At 36.2% G+C, this 20785-nt stretch overlaps 1 protein-coding gene across 1 annotated transcript in view; it reads left to right on the top strand.

The window, feature by feature from the left end:
* Window positions 1–20785, top strand: part of LOC127432141 (ankyrin repeat and fibronectin type-III domain-containing protein 1-like) — a 109722-nt gene that overhangs the window by 79091 nt on the left and 9846 nt on the right. Inside the window, exons 9-19 of the mRNA XM_051682981.1 lie at window positions 474–564; window positions 3909–4016; window positions 6601–6697; window positions 6778–6907; window positions 10550–10669; window positions 10990–11208; window positions 16669–16835; window positions 16916–17066; window positions 17373–17541; window positions 17637–17803; window positions 20571–20778. Of these exons, the coding sequence (XP_051538941.1) occupies window positions 474–564; window positions 3909–4016; window positions 6601–6697; window positions 6778–6907; window positions 10550–10669; window positions 10990–11208; window positions 16669–16835; window positions 16916–17066; window positions 17373–17541; window positions 17637–17803; window positions 20571–20778 (1627 nt within the window). The remainder of the gene's footprint in view (window positions 1–473; window positions 565–3908; window positions 4017–6600; window positions 6698–6777; window positions 6908–10549; window positions 10670–10989; window positions 11209–16668; window positions 16836–16915; window positions 17067–17372; window positions 17542–17636; window positions 17804–20570; window positions 20779–20785) is intronic.

Raw genomic sequence — 20785 nt, 5'->3', positions numbered from 1 at the left:
TTCCAGTTTAACAATTCTATTAAACACCAGAGCCGTTTCTGAGCATATAGGGGCCCTAAATGTGTTCCTACTTGGAGGCACAAATTTTATATTAATTTAAACAAAATGCAAAAAAAAAAAAAAAAAAAAATACAATAAATTACCAATAAATAACTATACAAATTAACAGTAAGTGACTATAAATAACAATAAATAACTATAAACAAAAAATAAAAACTGACCTTGCTTTGTGGTGCCCCCTGGTGGCCCGGGACCCATAAGCGGCCGCTTATACCGCTTATAGCTAGAAACAACCCTGTTAAACTCAATACACCCCATATATATATATATATAAACACCTTACTGATTACACCACTTAAAGGGAAAGTTCACCATTCATGAACTCACCCTCATTTTGTTTTTAAATTTATGACTTTCTTTCTTCTGTGGAACACAAAAATCAATGTCTCTGTGTGTGTGTTTGTATGTTACAGGGCACCTGTTATTATGTCCAGGTATCAGCATATAACATGAAGGGTTGGAGTTCACCTCAAACATCTGAACCTGCATGTTCCACACCCTCGAGTGAGTACATCCAAACACACACAAGCACACATACCTCCACACAAACAAACAAACAGTTTTATCCACAATTAAACAACAAACTGCTGCTGAGGTCAACTGAAGATTCTGAATGACGTATAATGTGTTTGAATTAGTTAAGTGATTGTGTGTGTGTTTATGTGTGGCTTTAGTTGTGTGATATTTGTGTCCTTGTTTTTATGTATGAGGACAAGCTCTCCTTTTCTCTCATGGATTTGACAGCACTTTTACACTGAGTGTGTGTGTTTTGAGCATGCTCATTTAAATGTGTGTGTTTGTGTTTTCCATTTCGACTCCCTCTGGAAATATTTGCATGTCTGTGAGAGACCGTAAAGTCGCAGACAGAACGACTCTTATATACACACGCACACATACTTACACACACACACACACACACACACACACACACACACTTACAGACGCTCACACTTGTTGTCTCCCTCTACAATTTACCCTTGCACTTAATACACAGCGCTTTTCAGGGATATGTAGAAATGATTTCAAACAATTTCTCTTGTTTACATGTTTCTGTCTTGTGTTTTTCTCACACACTCTTTCATAACACACACACACACACACACACACACTGAGGTTAGCCGGGCTGAAGAGAGGGTCTGTGTTCAGCGTTCCGGGAATAGAGCGTCCGTGTTTTCCCTGCTTCCTCAGGAATCGGCCTGCAACCAACACACCATCACAACATCATCCTGTTTACCACAGCGAATGTGTGTGTAACGCTTTCTCAACTCGAGCAACACACTCAAATGTTACACAATCATATGTCGTGTTTACTAAGTCAAGCTACTATTGCTCATACTTAGGGTTAACCGTAAGTATTAAACATTAGCATGTAATTCATTCCGTCATGCGACTTATTGAGGAGAGGTGTGATATCGCTTTTCCAAGTGATCAGACTGCTGATTGTTGCCTGGTGGGTGATAAAACAGTGGAAAAATCCCATAGACTTACATTGAAGGAGGAACCCGAGTCATGTCTAGAGACCAGAAAATCATAAAGTGTTTCCAAAGTCATGAATCTCCAGCTCCACGGCAAAATAAATACTGCATACGAGTTCTAAGCTTGTAGTTTGAATTGAATATGATTGCGTTGTGAATTGAATCTATTGCATTTGTTCGTTGGCCGGCTGCTATCCAAAAATAAATATGCAACGTTTGACTAGTGTGCTGAAGTTCAAATCACAAACAAATGACCTTTATGAACCGGTTCTTTGATTTAATCCTTCCAAATGACTCTTATGAAGGGGTTCTTTGACTGAATCATTCCAAATGACTTTTATGAACCGGTTCTTTGACTGAATCATTCCAAGTTACTTTTATGAACCGTGTTCTTTGACTGAATCATTCCAAGTTACTTTTATGAACCGGTTCTTTGACTGAATCATTCCAAGTTACTTTTATGAACCGGTTCTTTGATTTAATCCTTCCAAATGACTCTTATGAAGGGGTTCTTTGACTGAATCATTCCAAGTTATTTTTATGAGCCGGGTCTTTGACTGAATCATTCCAAGTTATTTTATGAACCGGTTCTTTGACTGAATCATACCAAGTTACTTTTATGAACCGTGTCTTTGACTGAATTATTCCAAGTTACTTTTATGAGCCGGGTCTTTGACTGAATCATTCCAAGTTATTTTATGAACCGGTTCTTTGACTGAATCATACCAAGTTACTTTTATGAACCGTGTCTTTGACTGAATTATTCCAAGTTACTTTTATGAGCCGGGTCTTTGACTGAATCATTCCAAGTTACTTTTATGAGCCGGGTCTTTGACTGAATCATTCCAAGTTACTTATATGAACAGGTTCTTTGACTGAATCATTCCAAGTTACTTTTATAAACCGGGTCATTGACTGAATCATTCCAAGTTACTTTTATGAACCGGGTCATTGACTGAATCATTCCAAGTTACTTTTATGAACCGGTTCTTTGACTGAATCATTCCAAGTTACTTTTATGAACCGGTTCTTTGACTGAATCATTCCAAGTTACTTTTATGAGCCGGGTCTTTGACTGAATCATTCCAAGTTACTTTTATGAACCGGTTCTTTGACTGAATCATTCCAAGTTACTTTTATGAACCGTGTCTTTGACTGAATCATTCCAAGTTACTTTTATGAACTGGTTCTTTGACTGAATCATTCCAAGTTACTTTTATGAACCGGTTCTTTGACTGAATCATTCTAAATGACTCTTATACGCAGGGGTTCAATTGGCACATTCCAGCACCTCGGCGCAGCGTTCCGGCACCTCCAGTTCCAAAAAGGGAAAAAAATAATAGACCAGTCTGTGATGCATCATAAACTCTTCCAATATATTTGCCTAGTGCGACACTGTTTTAAGTGCTTACGCACTCCGCTGCTCCCCTAAAGCAGTTCGATCTGTGGGAAGAAATGCATGATAGCATCCCCGAAATGTCATTCAAAATGACTCTTATGAACCAGTTCTTTGACTAAATCATTCTAAATTACTTCTATGAACCAGTTCTTTGACTAAATCATTCTAAATGACTTTTATGAACTGGGTCTCTATGACTGAATCATTCCAACTGATTTCTATGAACAGTTTCTTTGACTGAATCATTCTAAATGACTCTTGTTAACCCGTTCTTTGGAATAAATCATTCCAAATGACTCTTATGAAAGGGTTCTTTGACTGAATCATTCTAACCCATTTTTTGAATTGCATTATTCCAAATGACTCTTATGAACCGGTTCGGTGACTGAATTATTCTAAATGACTCTTATGAAACCGTTCTTTGGAATGAATCATTCCAAACAACTCACATGTTATAGGTTTGAATCAGTCTGATGAATCCTTCACTAAGTGAGCTCAACGAATCAGTCAAAAACGGTTACTGAATAAACATTTGACTCACTTACTGAACCGCACGCAAAGACATTCGTTTCAGTCATGCCCGACTTAAAATGAGAGAATTGTTTTGTGTACTTAAAAGTTTGTGAAACTTAAATCAGTTATTGACTGTTCATATGACAACATGTATTAGATAAAGACACATTTGCAACACAATAAATGATGTACTAACAAAATACAACATGAAACAATTAAAATGTAACCAAAATTATAGAATATAAATTTTGTGTATTGTGTATTGTTTTTATATAAAATCTATATTTTATTGTGATTTCATGTGAGCCTGAAAACCAATAAAAGTGTTTTATTATGATAGCAGGTAAGTTCACAGAGAGACTCATTCACTAAGCATCTCCAGTCATACTTATTTTATCATGTATATCTGTCGATTTTATCCAGTATTCACTGGTTTTATCTCTTTCTCTCTCTCTCGTCAGGCTGGAGGGATGTGGACAGGCTGTCACCTCGCCAGCAGGGCGTGAATGAGGCATTAGAGCTTCTCCTGGGGCATATTAAAGGGGCACATCGTCACTGTACATGCCACGGTAAAATCCCACTTACTCACCCAGGACCTGAATGAAAACTCCCCACATTCACTGTGCCACTGAAAACACCAACACAAACATTTAAATGCTTTTTAACAACTGCTGAGTTAATATTCCAGAGGTTTGGATCCTGAATGGACTAAATGTGTGTGTGTGTGTGTGTGTCTCGTGGGGTCGACTCCGGGGGTCTTGTTTGTTGTTTTTAGGGCGTCAGGGCTGAAGGTTTACTTTACTGTGAGTTAAGGGGGATAAATTAGCCACGCACACACACACACATGCACACACACACACAAACGCACACACACACACATGCACACATTCTCTTGCATGTAATCACATACTGTATAAGGAAATTGCTGCCTTCTTGCTCCTGTCTTAACACTGTTAATTAAACTGTAATTAAGCTATAAATGGGCCTTTAGTGACGCAGTCACCCTGTTAACCCCACTCACATTAATTCTTGTTACCATGGTAATGCCATATTTGTTTGTACATGTTACCATGGTATTGCTGTTTTTTTGTTCATGTACCATGGTAATACCATGTTTTTAGTACATGTTACCATGGTAATACCATGTTATTGTATGTTACCATATTATCATGATTTTTACATGTTGTAAGGATAATACCATGTTTTTTTGTACATTACCATGTTAATACCATGTTATTGTATGCTACCATATTAATACCTGTTTTTTTAAATGTTCTCAGGATTATACCATGTTTTTGTGCATATTACCATGGTTATACCACATTTCTTGTACATATTACCAAGGTATTACCATGTTATTGAATGTTACCATATTAATACCGTGTTGTTACATGTTACCAGGGTAGTACCATTTTTTTATGTTACCAAGGTAATACCATATTTTTTGTACAAGTTACCATGGTAATACCATTCTTTTGTCCATGTTTTTATATGTTTCCATGGTAATACTGTTTTACCTGTTATCAGGGTAATACCATGTTTTTTTTTTTGTACATTACCATGGTAATACAATGTTTTTAGTACATGTTACCATGGTAATACAATGTTTTTTAGTACATGTTACCAAGGTATTACCATGTTATTGAATGTTACCATATTAATACCGTGTTGTTACGTGTTACCAGGGTAGTACCATTTTTTTATGTTACCAAGGTAATACCATATTTTTTGTACAAGTTACCATGGTAATACCATTCTTTTGTCCATGTTTTTATATGTTTCCATGGTAATACTGTTTTACCTGTTATCAGGGTAATACCATGTTTTTTTTTTGTACATTACCATGGTAATACAATGTTTTTAGTACATGTTACCATGGTAATACAATGTTTTTTAGTACATGTTACCAAGGTATTACCATGTTATTGAATGTTACCATATTAATACCGTGTTGTTACGTGTTACCAGGGTAGTACCATTTTTTTATGTTACCAAGGTAATATCATGTTTTTTAGGAAATGTACCATGGTAATACTTTGTTTTGTTTGGTAGTACCATGGCATTATTTGAAGTAAATTGGAATACACGTTAATACCACATGAATATGCCATCAGGTGAATCTCACAAAGAAGTGTCCAGGTCAAATTTTACCCAAAATCAATGTTTTTGTTATATAATGATAAATGATATTTGCATAAAGAAACCTATCTTTAGGACTGTTAATATTGTTTACACTGTGACATGATTTTCATGACAATTAAGTACATTTTAACCCCTGATTCTGTAAAAATTGCCAGTAATGAAAATGATCCTGTTCAACACTGTAAAGTTGATATAATTATTTATTTCATGAGTGGTATTTAAATTAATAATAAGGATGTTTTTTTTTGTTGTTGTTATTGTTTTACATTACAGCAGAAACAAATGTGTTTAATTGTCATGAAAATAATGTCAGAGTGTCAAAAAATATTAATGGTACTAAAAATTAGCTTCATTTTCTATAAAAAATAGGCTTGTTTTCTTTCTGTCTTTATTTTATTTTGGGGTGTAACATGACCTAGACATTTCTTAGTTATTGTAATATTCACCCAGTCATTTATTGCCATGGTATATATCAATATTACCTCCTGAGACCAACTCTGAACCATGTTACCACCACAGTACATGTTTGTAAGAGAAGGGAAATCATGAAGTATTTGTTTGACCATTTTCAAATTAATTGAATTCTGTGTGTGTATATATATATATATATATACTGTATATTGAATTCTTAATCCATTTTTAGGTTATATGAATAGACCTACTCACCTGTTTGTAAAGTCAACATTGATTTATATGTATTTACCTGTTTGCTTTTATTCCATTTCAGCCATTTACTTTTTGATTTCTGTGCTATGATGTTTCATGTGTACTTTATACTAATTTGTAAATCCAATCTGTAACATTTCTTGCTGAATCTAAAGTTATATGGCTCTAGAAAAGCACTAACTTCAGGAATCACTTTCAGCATAGTTTACCCATTTCATCTAATGTTAAAAACTTCACATCTCTGTTGTGGATAGGAGCTGTTCTAAACTCCTCTGCGTTTATATCGTTGTTGTATTCCATAGTACAATAGTGTCTGACTCTCTCTGTCTGGGTCTGTGTGTTTAGAACAGTGCAAAGCCCCGCCAAACAGGAAACACTCAGTGTCTAAAAGCCTCAGGCATCTCTTCCAGCCAACTTGCAAATTTGTCAAAAATCTGAAAAGGTACGAGAAACATTTCAATATATAACGGCCTCAGAATGCCATGTCTTGCATTGTCTGTGACTCTCTCTTTCTCTCTGCAGAGGTCTGTATCTGGCCTGTGTTTTCTACAAAGATGAGAATATTCTGCTCACTCCAGAAGACCAGTTGCCTGTCGTGGAAGTGGACGATTCTTACAGCTGTCATGCACAGGATTTCCTCTGGTTTACAAAGGTAACACAGAGTGTAATGGTGGATTGTTTGGTAGTGTTGTGTGATTTGCAAAAGAATCATTATTTATGAATAATTCATTTGAACTGATTCATTAAGTGTAAATCACTGTCAGGAAGAACTTTGTTTTGGAGTAAAACTGTTGGGTGGGGTGACATGTTGAAATCATAAACAATGTGGCATTTCACAGTATATAATTCAATAAAAACGTATAAATAAAAGTGATCAATTGTAGATTAAAAATGCATATATCTTTCACTACATAAAAGACTCCCGACAACTGTAAATGGGACTTCAGGGAACACAACTTGATTAATCGTTGTTTTATTTTTCAAATAAAAGCTTTAAAATTCAAAGCATTACACAATGCAGAAAACATAAAACATAGCAAATATAGAAACTAACAGATGGACTAATTACTAAATAAATAAATAAATGGACATGAAATATTGATTTGAGTTGAAATTATGTTATTATGTGAGAAGAAAGAGACCACTGAGTCTTTTAATTTCACATCAGGTTTGTGTTAGAGTTCTGATGAACCCGTTCGAGTTTTATCTCACTTATTACATGGCTACTTCCCAAATAAATGAATAAATAAATGGACATGAACTACTTATTTCAGTTTAAATGATTTTATTAGCAAATAACAGTACCCGGATGACTCGTTAAATATCAGTTTGAGCCCGGTGTGCGGTCATTGTTCGGTATTGTTTGACCGCTGACTGCTGCGTGGTGTGGATATGGAGTGGTGGTGGCGTAGTGGGCTAAAGCACAGTACTGGTAAGCATTGTGTCCTTGAACAAGGCACTTAACTCCAGGTTGCTCCGGGGGGATTGTCCCTGTAATAAGGGCACTTTAAGTCGCTTTGGATAAAAGCGTCTGCCAAATGCATAAATGTAAATGTAATGTAACATGCTGCAATTGACCAATTACAATAGAGTAAGACAAAATATACAGCAGTATCTTTTGGGGGGATATCATGCTGTGTTATATTAAAACTAGGGCTGTCAGTTGATTAAAAGTTTTATGATATTCTGATTAATTAATCGAATTAATCGCAGTTCATCGTATGCAAAAATATTTGCTGAGAAAGGCCCTCAAATGACAATAACTCAACATATAATATAATGAAATAATAATTTTAAGAGCTGTCAGAATTAGCGCATTACACATTCGATTAATTTAAAAAGTTTAACATGTTAATTTTTCTTAACCGTGATTAACGCATTTACAGTTAACACAGCATAAACGTCATAAAACTTGATGGATGGGCGTAAACTTTGCGATGTGTCCGCCCTGAGTCATTACACTGAGGCACACACCACAAACACACACACAACAGCGCTTCCGTGTCAGTGATCAAATGATGGAGAAGGAGCTCTTGACCCTATTTGATGTACAAAACAAGCCCAGATGGGACTTGTGACAGAAATCAAGTATTTTTCAGTCTACATGTATGTAAAGCACATTTGAAATACCTCAGAAGCACACCAAATCGAAACTATCACCAAAACACAGAATGAGACGTTTTTGCCTGCAAGCGCTTTTCATGTGGAGTTCAAAGCGACGTTTGACGCTCTGACGCTAAAAATGAACGCAGCTTCACGATTGCTGTAACAAGGTGGATAGCCACAGTCAGTGCTTAATTTGAGCCGGATCCTGTTCCAGAAATTTTTTGATTTGGGATATTTGTGTTCCGGTAGTTGTTTTAGATGATCCGGCATTAACCAGAGCGTTGTCAAATTGCAACAGTCTGTGTGTGCGTGTATATGTGTTTGAGAGAAAGAGAGAGCGTGCAGGTGTGCCGGCTTTTTTGTGCAAAATCTCTCTCATCGGTTGATGTTTGTAGTTGCATGCACACTGAGCACAGGAAAGCGGAGAGCGAGCGTATCTAACTGGCGAAATTTTCCTATAAAAGTAGCCTAATTTCAGTGAAAATTTCAAAAAGACAATCAAGCTTATATTTATTTTTTAAAACTGCAAATAAAGCTGAAAGTGTTCCTGATCAAAAGAGCTCCAGAGAAAATGAAACCACACCCCTGGACAGCGCTAATAATGGCAATGCTAATCAGGAGGAACTTTCAATACATGTGAAACTGGGGTTTAAACACAGAAACTCCAAAATATGACAGATGAATTTGATATACCATACATAAAAAAAAAAAAGCGACTTTAATCGTCTGTTTGGGAGCATTTGAATGACCGAGGGTTACTGAAGACAGCAGATGTAAAGAAGTCAGAGGACAGAAATCATATAAAGATACACAACAATGGGACAGGATGTTTCACAAGTCGCCCAAAAACAAACTAGTGAGTTTAATATTGTTTGCTGTTGTGCCTTAAAAGGGATGAATTAAGAGATGCAACTTTTTGTAATGTTCAAGCGTGCCCAGGATGCAGATAAGCGATGTTGTGCCCTATGTTGGAGCATCTATTATTATATACCTCCTATTTATAGTTTGTGTATTAATCAGTTTTCCTATTGTATGGCTTCACTTAGAAACTCATCCACTAACACGTTCAATTGTTATGTGAAATGAATTTTTTGCCTCAGTTCTGTTGCATTAAAAGAAAATGTGCAAATAATCGTAAAACTGGTTAACCACGATTTTTTTCTCAGACGGTAATCCATACACGGTTCATGGGTCAGCGTTTAGTGACATCATTGTGTGATCTGGTAAAGCTGAGGCTGTATGGTCAACATTGGTCTCCATGCCTCTTAATCATTGTTTTTGATCCGGCAATTCTTCAGTTACAAATTAAGCACTAGCCACAGTCTACTGGCAGAATAATATAGTGGAGGATGAGAGTTTAAGAGATTTAATGCACATTGCAATGAATATGCATCCTATGGTGAGACTAGTTCTTTCAGTTAGTCAACCTCCCACTTGGATTTGCTATCTTTTCTATCTTTATACTTTGGAAGGCCTTGTTTGTATGTTAATATTAATGTTAATAAAGCATTGTATCGTTACATATTGTTTTGTTTTCTTTCCAAAGATGGAAATAGATGCATTTTGACAGGAAAAGAAGTACATGTACACAGTAGATAGTGTCAAATTTCAGCACTTTCAAGATCTGTGTTTAATTGCGATTTAACTACAAAAAAGCGTTCACACTCAATCACCATGCGCTGAACGGACGGATTTAACCATTGCTCACCTTCTCTGTGTTTACATCAGCATCTCCCGCTGAATGTGTTTTCATGCGCGCCTACCCGAGAACGTCCCCACCGGGAGTTCGGGGCTTAAGCCCCAGTAAGCTTGTGCGTTAATACGGCCCTGAGCCTGATTGTGGTTTGTTGTCTGTACAGCTGGCGTTTCGCTTACTGCCCCCTGCTGAAAACAGGTGGTACTTCAAGCTTGAATTGTTCCGATAGCAGGAAACGGTCCTGATATTACAGTCCGGGGAAATTATTGATTGTATACCTTTTTTATATAATCAGTCACACTGAATTAACGCTGTAAATTGACAGTCCTAATTAAAACATTCACATTGCTTATTGAGTTATAAAGAAGTTAAACTTTGTAGCAAACTTCCGAAATCTATTCTTTAGTATCTGCGTACATTAATCTGAGACTTTTTAGACACTAACAATCTTTCCGCATTGAACATTGTCTCCATGATAACTTGTGTCGGCAGGTGTCACATCTCTGGGAGGAGCTCAGCTGGATGCAGCAGTGCATCAGTCCCGCACACGCCTCCAGTTCCTGCACGCTTCAGACGCGACTCAAACTGCTTCAAGCTGCTGCACAACTACAGGTGATGAAAACAAAAACCACCACTGGTACAAAAAATACTGCACCAAAATATAAATGCTACTTAAGCACCATTAAAATTTAAATTGTAAACCAAAGTAGGTAGTGAGTATTTGACATGCTATATTTCATCTAATGCTATTTTAAACAGCATTTGGCTAGTGCTTTTATAATTATTTTGCATGCAGATCTGATGAGCTCATATTAATTGAGAGACTGCAGGGAACACTGCAAGACTAAGTAAAAAGATAGTTACAGGACCACTTTTTCTCAAAATTCCCATATAGTTTTGACATATTGACATATAATTTATTTTGCTTGAAGGCACTTCTCGGCACGGTGGATCTGGGTCAGGTGTATTTTGAGCCGATCAAAGATAAGCATGGTAATGCATTGTTGGTGTTGATGAGAGACATGAGCTCGTGTGCGCAGCTGGAAGGCATTCGCTGGATTCCCGTCAGTAAATTCCAGCTGCAACGCAGGTCTTCCTCATCTTCATCAGAAGAGCCCACCGCACTGGAGACCCTGCTCACCACACTGCACGTGAGTGCATTCAGTTATTAAATGGTGAAACTTGAGAGAGTCACATGCAACATTGACCACACCTTTGGGTCTGTCAGCAGCATATGTGTTTCTTAAAGGGACAGTTCACCCAAAAATGAAAATTCTCTTATCATTTATTCACCCTCATGCCATCCCAGAGGTGTGTGACTTACTTTCTTCTGCAGAACACAAAAGATTTTTAGAAGAAAAATTCAGCTCTGTAGATCCATACAATGCAAGTGAATAGTGGCTGAAACTTTGAAGCCCCGAAAAGCACATAAAGGCAGAATAAAAGGAATTCATATGACTCCAATGGTTTAATCCATGTCTTCTGAAGTGATCCAATCGTTTTTGGATGAGAACAGACCAAAATGTAACCTTTTTCACTATAAATCTTGTCATTGCAGTCCCTAGGAACAATCATGATTTCAAGCTCGATTACACTTCCTAGTGCTTGATGCATGTGCAAAGCGCTAGATGGCGCTAGGAAGTGTAATCGAGCTTAAAATCATGATTGCCAAAGAGACTGCTGATGTCAAGATTTATAGCGAAAATAGCAAACTCCCGTTTGAGAAACCCTGCTTTAACTCAACAGGTTAATGGCTGAAAAGCGGTATAAAACAAACAGTTAGTGGGCTGTCAGTAGCTTAAACTGTAAACACCTTCACATCTGTTTTCTCTCACTTTCTATCTCCTTCTTTTCCCTCGAGTGCTGTGTCTGTGTGGATTGTGGGTGTATAACAGTAGCATTGTTCAGTTGATGATTTAGTCTGAATGTTGTAAACACTTCATCCACCACTGATTGTGTGTCTGAAAGCAGCTCTCGCCTGTAAAACATCAGACCCAGTGTGAAAATCATGTTTTGTCTGAGCTGCTCACATTTTCCCTGTGGTAAAGCAGTGTGTGTGTGTGTGTGTGTGTGTGTGTGTGTTTGTGGTAAAGTGGTTCCACTGCTCAACAACCACATGGCTCCAGAGTCAGTCTCACAGTCACATAGTTTAGAAATGATAAACGTGGGTCAATTTCAGGCTGTTGCAGGAAGTTCTTCATACCTCTGTGCAGTGTTAGGTAATGTTACTTTTAAAAGTAACTCGTTAGAATATTGCGTTACTCCTTAATTAAAAAGTACATTTTATGGAAAGTAAAGCGTTTATTCTCACAGCCATTTTCTCTTCTGTTATGCATTCCATACAAATTAGCCATGCATTGCATACAAGAGACATTACAGGTCATGCTAGCTACTGTACAACACTCATTTCAAAACAACATAGAAAGCAAACAGATATTTAGAAAGTAGGTCTTCACGTCATATTTATAATAAAGAATCATAAACATGAATATGCATGATTTGTTTTTCCATGAGCATGGCAGCCAATATGAATAATGAAGAATAACCATAGTCTTACTTAAAGCAGCAAAGTCCAACACTTGAACCTGCATCACATATGCCATCATGTGCGGTGCCCGTTGACAATGCCAGTCAACTTAAGATGTTTTTCAAAAGTCAGGATAAAATTCAGTGGGGATTGCCAGCCTAACATGTTCAAGGAATAAATGAATATTTTTCACTTAAGTCATCTCAATGCACGCTTGTTTTGTTGATCCACGGTGCATGCAGACGCCACAACTTCAAAGGCGCATGTTGATACAACTTTAATGCTTCCAAAATGTCATACAAACGGTTTGTTTCATGAATCAAACTACTTGTTTATTATAAAACAAAAACGTAGAATATTTTTAGAAACTACGACATTTTCTCTGTGTACACAATCGATGTAAAACTTTGCTCGGAGCCACTGATCCAGAGTCAGCTTTTCTCATCCCATTCTCCCGGTTATGGGGAGCTGTAACACGGAGCAGTTCGGCTGCATAACTCAGTGAATTGAGCGAGTATTTCACCCTGTGTATCATGTCGTGGCCAGTGAAAGACTAGTCTTATAATCCCTCTGGCTAAACGCGTTTACTGATTTTTTTTTAATGCAGTGTGTATCAACACATGAATCAATTGCGTTTCACTCAACCGAATGTTGACCTCATATTACTCTAAAACACGAAATGCATATGCAGGGTTGATTGACAGGCGATGTCTGTATCTAAAAGGTGATTGGCTCTTTTTCCTGTAAGGCGGGACTTCCTTTCTACATCCATTGACTGTTGGGTGCTAGAGCTTCTTGGTTGAGCGTTCCAGTTTCTCCCGTTCATTTAAATAGAAGTGACTCGTCTCTATCTGCTTAATAGTCTCTGGCCTCACACACTATAGAACTACAATGCCCATCATGCACTACGTCTCCTCCACGAAGTTTGCACACTTTTACTCCTGATTTCTCGCAATACAGGGACAGTAGAGGTGTACAAAAGCAATGTGTTACTTTATTTAAAAAGTAACTCCGATATTATGGTCTAAAATAAAAAAAAATATTGCATACTTTACTCGTTACTCAAAAAAGTATTAAAATATTTTTATGGCGTTACCGCCAGCACTGACTCTGTGTGCGTGTGTGTGTGTGTTTTTGCTCATTTTCCATTTCATATCTATCAAGCTCTTTAGACCACACGCAAAATTCTCCATACAATGTATATCTAGAGAGCTGTTCAGTTTGTAGTCCTAAACACCGGAAGAGAATTGGCATTATTGATCCAAGGGTTCCCTCTGGAATTTCCATTGGCTTTTCAGAATAGCAGTTTTTGATTTATAAGTCAAATAAGCTCTGTGGTTAACATTACTTAAAAAAATTGTTTTTCACGTTTTGTACATAAATTGCACACAATCATACCACAGTCATGAATTTTGAAGTTTTTAAAAGTGTATATTACTAACAAGCTGCTAAATAAAGGCCATTTTCGCTTTTTTACATTATTTTTTTGACAGTAAAACACATTTTCCCCCAAATCCTTATTAGGGTAATCCAAAAGAAACTTACTCATTACTGTGATTCATCTGGATATTTTATTTATATTTTTTTTATTTTTTTATTTATTATCTAAGATTATATACATTAGATTCTCATCTTTGTAATACAGTGATTTTAATTATTAAAATCAGCATAAATTAAAGGCAGTACAACAAATACTACTATGATGCATTCATACTTTATTTTATGTTTAAGAAATATATATATATATATATATAATTTATCAGCGTAAATCTCGCAATTTTTTTTTTCCGATTATACATTTTTTACATATTGAGTGTAAATTTATAACATTATGCTTTATGTTATTTTAACCTGGAATTAGTTTTAAAAAACCATTTACCACAGCTGCGAGGGGGTTTCTATTACAGCTGCTGAGAGAGTGATAGTAAATTTGGCATCTTCTGCCATTTTACTGTCTTAATCCACCGCTCTCTATTTTTTAACTCTTCAGGGCCTGAGTAGCTTAGCGAGTATTGATGCTGACTACCCCCTCTGGAGTCGTGAGTTCGAATCCAGGGCGTGCTGAGTGACTCCAGTCAGGTCTCCTAAGCAACCAAATTGGCCCGGTTGCTAGGGAGGGTAGAGTCACATGGGGTAACCTCCTCGTGGTCGCGATTAGTGGTTCTCGCTCTCAATGGGGGAGTGGTAAGTTGTGTGTGGATCGTGGAGAGTAGCATGAGTCTCCACATGCTGTGAGTCTCCGCGGTGTCATGCACAATGAGTCATGTGATAAGATGCGCGGATTGACGGTCTCAGAAGCGGAGGCAACTGAGACTTGTCCTCCACCACCTGGATTGAGGTGAGTAACCGTGCCACCACGAGGACCTACTAAGTAGTGGGAATTGGGCATTCCAAACTGGGAGAAAAGGGGATTAAAAAAAAAAAAAAAAAAACTTTTCTGGAAAGTCACTCAAACGTAAGAGTAGATTTTTTCTTTTAATCTTGGAGCAAATGGGTAAGTGAAAATAATATTTGCTGTGGTCTCCCATTCACCGCTGTCAAAGTTTACCCTGCAAACGTTTACTTCTGCGTTCCAAAACCCGGAGTGTGAAAAGGGTCTATTGCTCATTATTAGTTCATAGTGCATTAACTTGTTAACTTGTAACTTTTTTAAATTTTAAAAATGTGTTAGTATATACAATATGGCCAAAAGTTTGTGGACACCCCTTTCTGATTAACGAATTTGGTTACTCCGTTAAATCCAGTAAAGAAAAATCGTAATGTTTCTTTATGTAATGGCTTGGGCTTTGTGTGCTTCCACATTTTTGGCAACTGTTTGGGGATAGCCCTTTTCTGTTCCAGCATGACAATGCCCCTGTGAACAAAGTGAGGTCCATAAAGAAATGGTTTACTGTGTATGGCGAGGAAGAAATTGACTGGCCTGCACAAAGCCCAGACCTGAACCCCACTGATCACTTTTGGGGTGAACTGGAACAGCAACTGTAAGTCAGGTCCCATCGACCATCATCCGTTCCTGACCTCACTGATAGCCTTGTGTCTGAATGAGAGCAAATCCCTGCAGCCATGTTACTACATACAGTATAGTGGAAAGCCTTCCCAAAAGAGCGGAAGCTGTTATTACAGCAAAGGGAGAAATTGATGCCTAAGGTTTTGAAATCAAATGTTCATCAAGCACATATGGTGTCCACAAACTTTTGGCCATATAGTGTGTGTTGAAATTAACATTAACCAAGATGAATAAATGCTAATAAATGTTTTGAAAGTATTGTTCATTGTGAGTTCATTGTTAACAAATGTAACCTTATTTTAAAGTGTTATAAAGTGTTGTAACATTTATGCTTATAACAAGAAAAAGCTATTTGCCAATGTGCTATGAAAAAGGAAAACAAGTTAAATTGTCTATCCCCATTGGCAAATATTGTTCCTAAGTTTCTACATTTCCTAAGACATATCTTGTGTCGTTTTGCTTCGTAACTAATTTTCTTTCTTGTTTTATGGATGTTTAGATACATTTTTACCAGAAAATAAGACGAAAATACTCAATAAGATTTTTTTTTTTTTTTTTTTTTGCATTGTATTGTATTGCTAATTTACAACCGTTATATTAATAAGAATTTTATCCGAATGCTAATTTTGAAACGCTGTGTTTTCGGTGGAGGAAAACACTGTTATAGTGTGGATGAGAGATGTTAACATAGTGAAAGTAATGTGTTTTCAAACGAAAATGTATCAGTGTGGACAGTGCCTTAGACACAATTTTAGTTTTAAATGTAAATTTAGGCACAATAATGGACAGCTATTTTGTCTGTTCCACCCACAAATGAAAATAGTTCCAAATGAAACCAAAGCAAACTAACTGTTGTATAAAAATAATATACAGTGGATTTTTCGCTTTACATTTTTGCGAATTTGGTAGAAAAGCGTGCTTAAAGTCATAAAAAAAAAAAATGTCGCAATGCAAAAATCACAATGCAATTTCTTATTTTTTTCTTTTGTTTTTGAGGTTATATATATGTCCCGGACGTGTTCTTTGACATGTTTCATGAGATTCACCCAATGCGTCTTTGTATGCATGTCCATGCAGGAGAAACTGTCATATCACCGACGCAGCAGGAAGTGTTTGTCCGCCGGTCTGTATCTGGGTTACCTGAAGCTGTACACCTCAGTAGACCAGATCAGAGTGCTCGTGTCACATAAACATCCGAATGTGCTGTGCCACACCAAAATACGAGACAACGGCCACGTCTCCAGGTATGACAGAGTGTGTGGGAGTGTTTTACACATATGTTTGTGTCTATTCATGTTTAGTAATTGTGTGTTTTTGTTTGTAGGGAGGAATGGCAGTGGCTTCAATCATTAACCTCGCTCGAGGATAGCGTGCAGGTGCGCGCCAATGCCCAAAGCGCTCCACATCGCCTCCTATTGGACTTGCTAACAGCTGCCAAAGATTTGCTTGGCTACGTCAACATTCCTAACAAGCAGGTTTGTGCAGTCGCATACAGGTGTAGATTTACTGAAGGTTTAATCTAAACATGACATGATGTACTGATAATTGCGTCTTTTAAACGAGCAAAATAGCACAACTTTTTCAATATAGCACATTTCCCGTAATGATCATGCTTTTTTAGTGTATGTCTGATGTATGTATACTGTACATGTTCAAAATGAAGAGCAGTTTCTATTCAAATTGATTAGGGTAGCACGTGCAATGAGATTGTCACTGATCTAAAGACCTAATGTGGACCCTGATTTGAAGAATCTTAATTTTCTTTTTTCTTCATGTATTAGGCACAAGATTTCCGTGTTTATGTAAAAGAGGTGGTAGAGTTGGGTGAGGGCGTGTCCTTTCTGTTGCTCCTTCCTCCATGTGAGGAGGTGTGTTCACCCCCCGGTCAGAATCATCTGTGCTCACCGCGCTTAGGATTCTTCACTCTGCCACTGCAGCTCTTTGAGTTAGGTGAGCGGACGCAGACATATACATACAACATAAGTGTCATCTTTCAGTTTGCAAAGAGCTGTGCACTCATAACCCGTCTCTCTTTTCTCCTGTAGTTCATTTTGAGTCATACAGCCCTAGTTTCATCGCTCTGTATTGCCGTGTATGCGCTCTGTTGGGTCTGGAGTCTCTGATGTCCCAGCAGTCTCTGCGGGAAGCGTTCTCCGAGTCGGAGCTCATTGCTGCCAAACACAAACATCAGCAGATTGAAGAGTATTTGCAGGTATTTCTGACCTCTGTATAATTCAACACTGGCAGCCCGTCACCCACAGTTCAGTTTTCAAAGATGTAACTGATGAAGAGCAATAAAAGACAGAACAAACTGTGCAACTGCTGGAATTTACAGTATCATCTTTAATGGCTCAAGATCATTAGGTTCTTAATCACAGTGCTTGCAAGGCAAAGACTGTATAAATATATATTCGGGATGTCCCGATTCTGATACTGCGCTCACATACTTATACTCATACTTGTAAAAATGCTCAGATACCAAAAACCATTACCACCTGACGTGCGAATGTCATTGCGTGAACATTCAGCACACAAATTCAAATCGCAATATGATTATTAAACCTCAAAGGTTGCTATTAATTATTAATTATTAAATTAATTCAGTCTGCATGTGCTGCGCACTTCAAAGTGAATATGTAAAGCCAGCTGCTCATACACTGAAAATACCTCATAATAAACATCATGCACGCTCTGTTTGTAGCAGATGACACAGAGCAGAGCGGTCATACACATTGTAGCATGCAGCACATACAGACTACATGTTTATTTTATTTCATAACAGCCTTTTGCGGTTTAATAATCACAATAGGTCATGTTGTGACCTGCTTTTCTGGAGTTGTGAAGCAGACTGATATATATCACCACTGTATAGTTATTTAATATTCACTGAAATAATAATAAATCAATAATAATTGTATTATATTTAAGCAATATCTCACATCTGTGATGCTTTGTTGTGCAGCATTAAATCTGACAAATAAAAATAAGATTTTTGTATTTCAGATCATTTTTTATGATAAAAATAATGCAACATTATGTTGAAAATTAATTGTTCTGTTTTGATTTGATTAAAGTTTTAATGACTTTATTTACAGTATTTAGACACTTTTTTTTATTTTAAAATTTAATTAAACTGTTGAGTATGGAATTTAAAAAAATAAAACTGAAAAAAAAATTTTTTGAAAAAATTAAACCAATAAAATAAAACGAAATTTGAAAAAATAAATAAATAAAAAATAAAAAAAAATAAATAGACTGATATCATAGATTCCTACGTGTTAAAGGAATAGTTCCCAAAAATGAAAATTCTCTCATCATTTACTCACCCTCATGCCATCCCAGATGTGTTTGACTTTCTTTCTTCTGCAGAACACAATTAAGATTTTTAGAAGAATATTTCAGCTCTGTAGGTCCTCACAATGCAAGTGAATGGGTGCCAAAATTTTGACCCTCCAAAAAGCACATAAAGGCAGCATAAAAGTAATCCATACGACTCCGGTCAATGTTGGTGATGTTTTAAATTTATTGGCAATTGTTTACATTTATGCAATTGTTCGAGACTCATTGACTTTCAATTCGTCAAACTCCTACTAAAACTTTAGGAAATGTTTAATGTTACTTGAATTGGTACTATTTAATTCCATTTCTTTCTTTATAATGTGGAAGGCTTTGTTTGGAAAATTTTAATGAAGCATTATATGTTTACGTATTGTTTTGTTTTCTTTCCTAAGAAGGAAAGAAATGCATTTTGACAGGTCAAGAAGTATATTTAGAGTAAATTTCAGCACTTTCAAATCTGCGATTAATCACGATTAACTACGAAAAATTATGCGATTAATTGACAGCAATAGTTTATAGTGATTATTTTTATATATAAAAAAATTCTCTACATTTGTTTGGGATTTTGTTATAGTTTTGTGACAGCTAAAAATACTTTTTTTTTGATGATGTATTTTGAGGATCAGTTGCTGAAACATAATAAATGTTATCCTCAAATCATCATTCTCACAGTATTGTATTTGAAAACTGCAACATAAAAAACGAAATAAAACAAATAACAGGTATTTGTATCGACAAGTACTGAAAAGGAAGTATCACATTTCTGCATATTTCTGCAATTAAGTTCAAACCATTAAACATTCAGGCTGGATTTTATAATATTTTCTTTCTTAGAAAATTCTTTTGACTTTCATAATTAAAATGTTCGCCATTATAATTGACATATTTATATATGATAATTTTTTTTATGAATGTTGTGGTGGTCTTGAAGATAATTATACACATTTTAACTACAGTATGTAAATTTATGACTTTTCTCTTTTAAATATATTTTTTAAAGAATTTAAGGTTTATTTATTTATTTATTTATTTTGGTCTAATATTTCATCTCAAACTTGCGCTTCACTGACATTTTTTGGAAAAAATTTATTAGGGGCAAAATTGTTTGGTGTGGTTGTCTTAATTTTTGAACTATTGATAGAAATCATTTTCACACAATAAATATTGAAATGGCTTGTTTATTTCACTCTTTATAATAATGTAATAATTTGTATTTTTAGAATATATTTTCATAGTTTATTATTGAAAGTCTGGGTCTAAAGGCTAAAACAGCTAAATCAAGACATAAAAGACATTTGAAAAGTACTAAAAATAATTGATGAAGGCATTGAAGACAGGTTGAAGAATTACCCATATATAATAAATATATATTTTAATATGTTATTTTGTATATTATTAGTTTATTTAATTTTTGTGGTGGTCTTAAATGAAATTTTACAGCACTAGAGTAAGTAAATATAAGATTTATTCTAGTATATAGTGTATCGAACAAAATTATTTTAGTAAGTCATTATTTAATGAAACATTAAAAAGGGATTTAATGATAGATTTGTATTTTTCCATCTTTAATAGTTCAGAGCAGAACCCTTATATCATATACAGAATAAATCGGTGCATTTGTGTTTTCTATGTCTCTGTAGCATATGGAGGACCTGTGGCGTGATGCCAGGTGGATGGTAGAAGTTCTGCAATCTGCTCGATATAAACAGCAGAGCTCTGGAGTGAGTCTGGGCTGGATTATTGACTTCTCTAAAGAGAGTATTCCAGAAAAAACAGTTTCCACCTCCTCACAGCCTGACTACCTTCCTTCTCCAACCCCTTCACCAGAGACTACACGAAAACTCAACGGTGAGAG

Source organism: Myxocyprinus asiaticus, chromosome 41, assembly GCF_019703515.2.
Source record: "Myxocyprinus asiaticus isolate MX2 ecotype Aquarium Trade chromosome 41, UBuf_Myxa_2, whole genome shotgun sequence".
Taxonomy (NCBI): Eukaryota; Metazoa; Chordata; class Actinopteri; order Cypriniformes; family Catostomidae; genus Myxocyprinus; species Myxocyprinus asiaticus.
The sequence above is the reverse complement of the archived record's forward strand: the minus strand, read 5'-3'. Positions and strand labels throughout refer to the sequence as shown.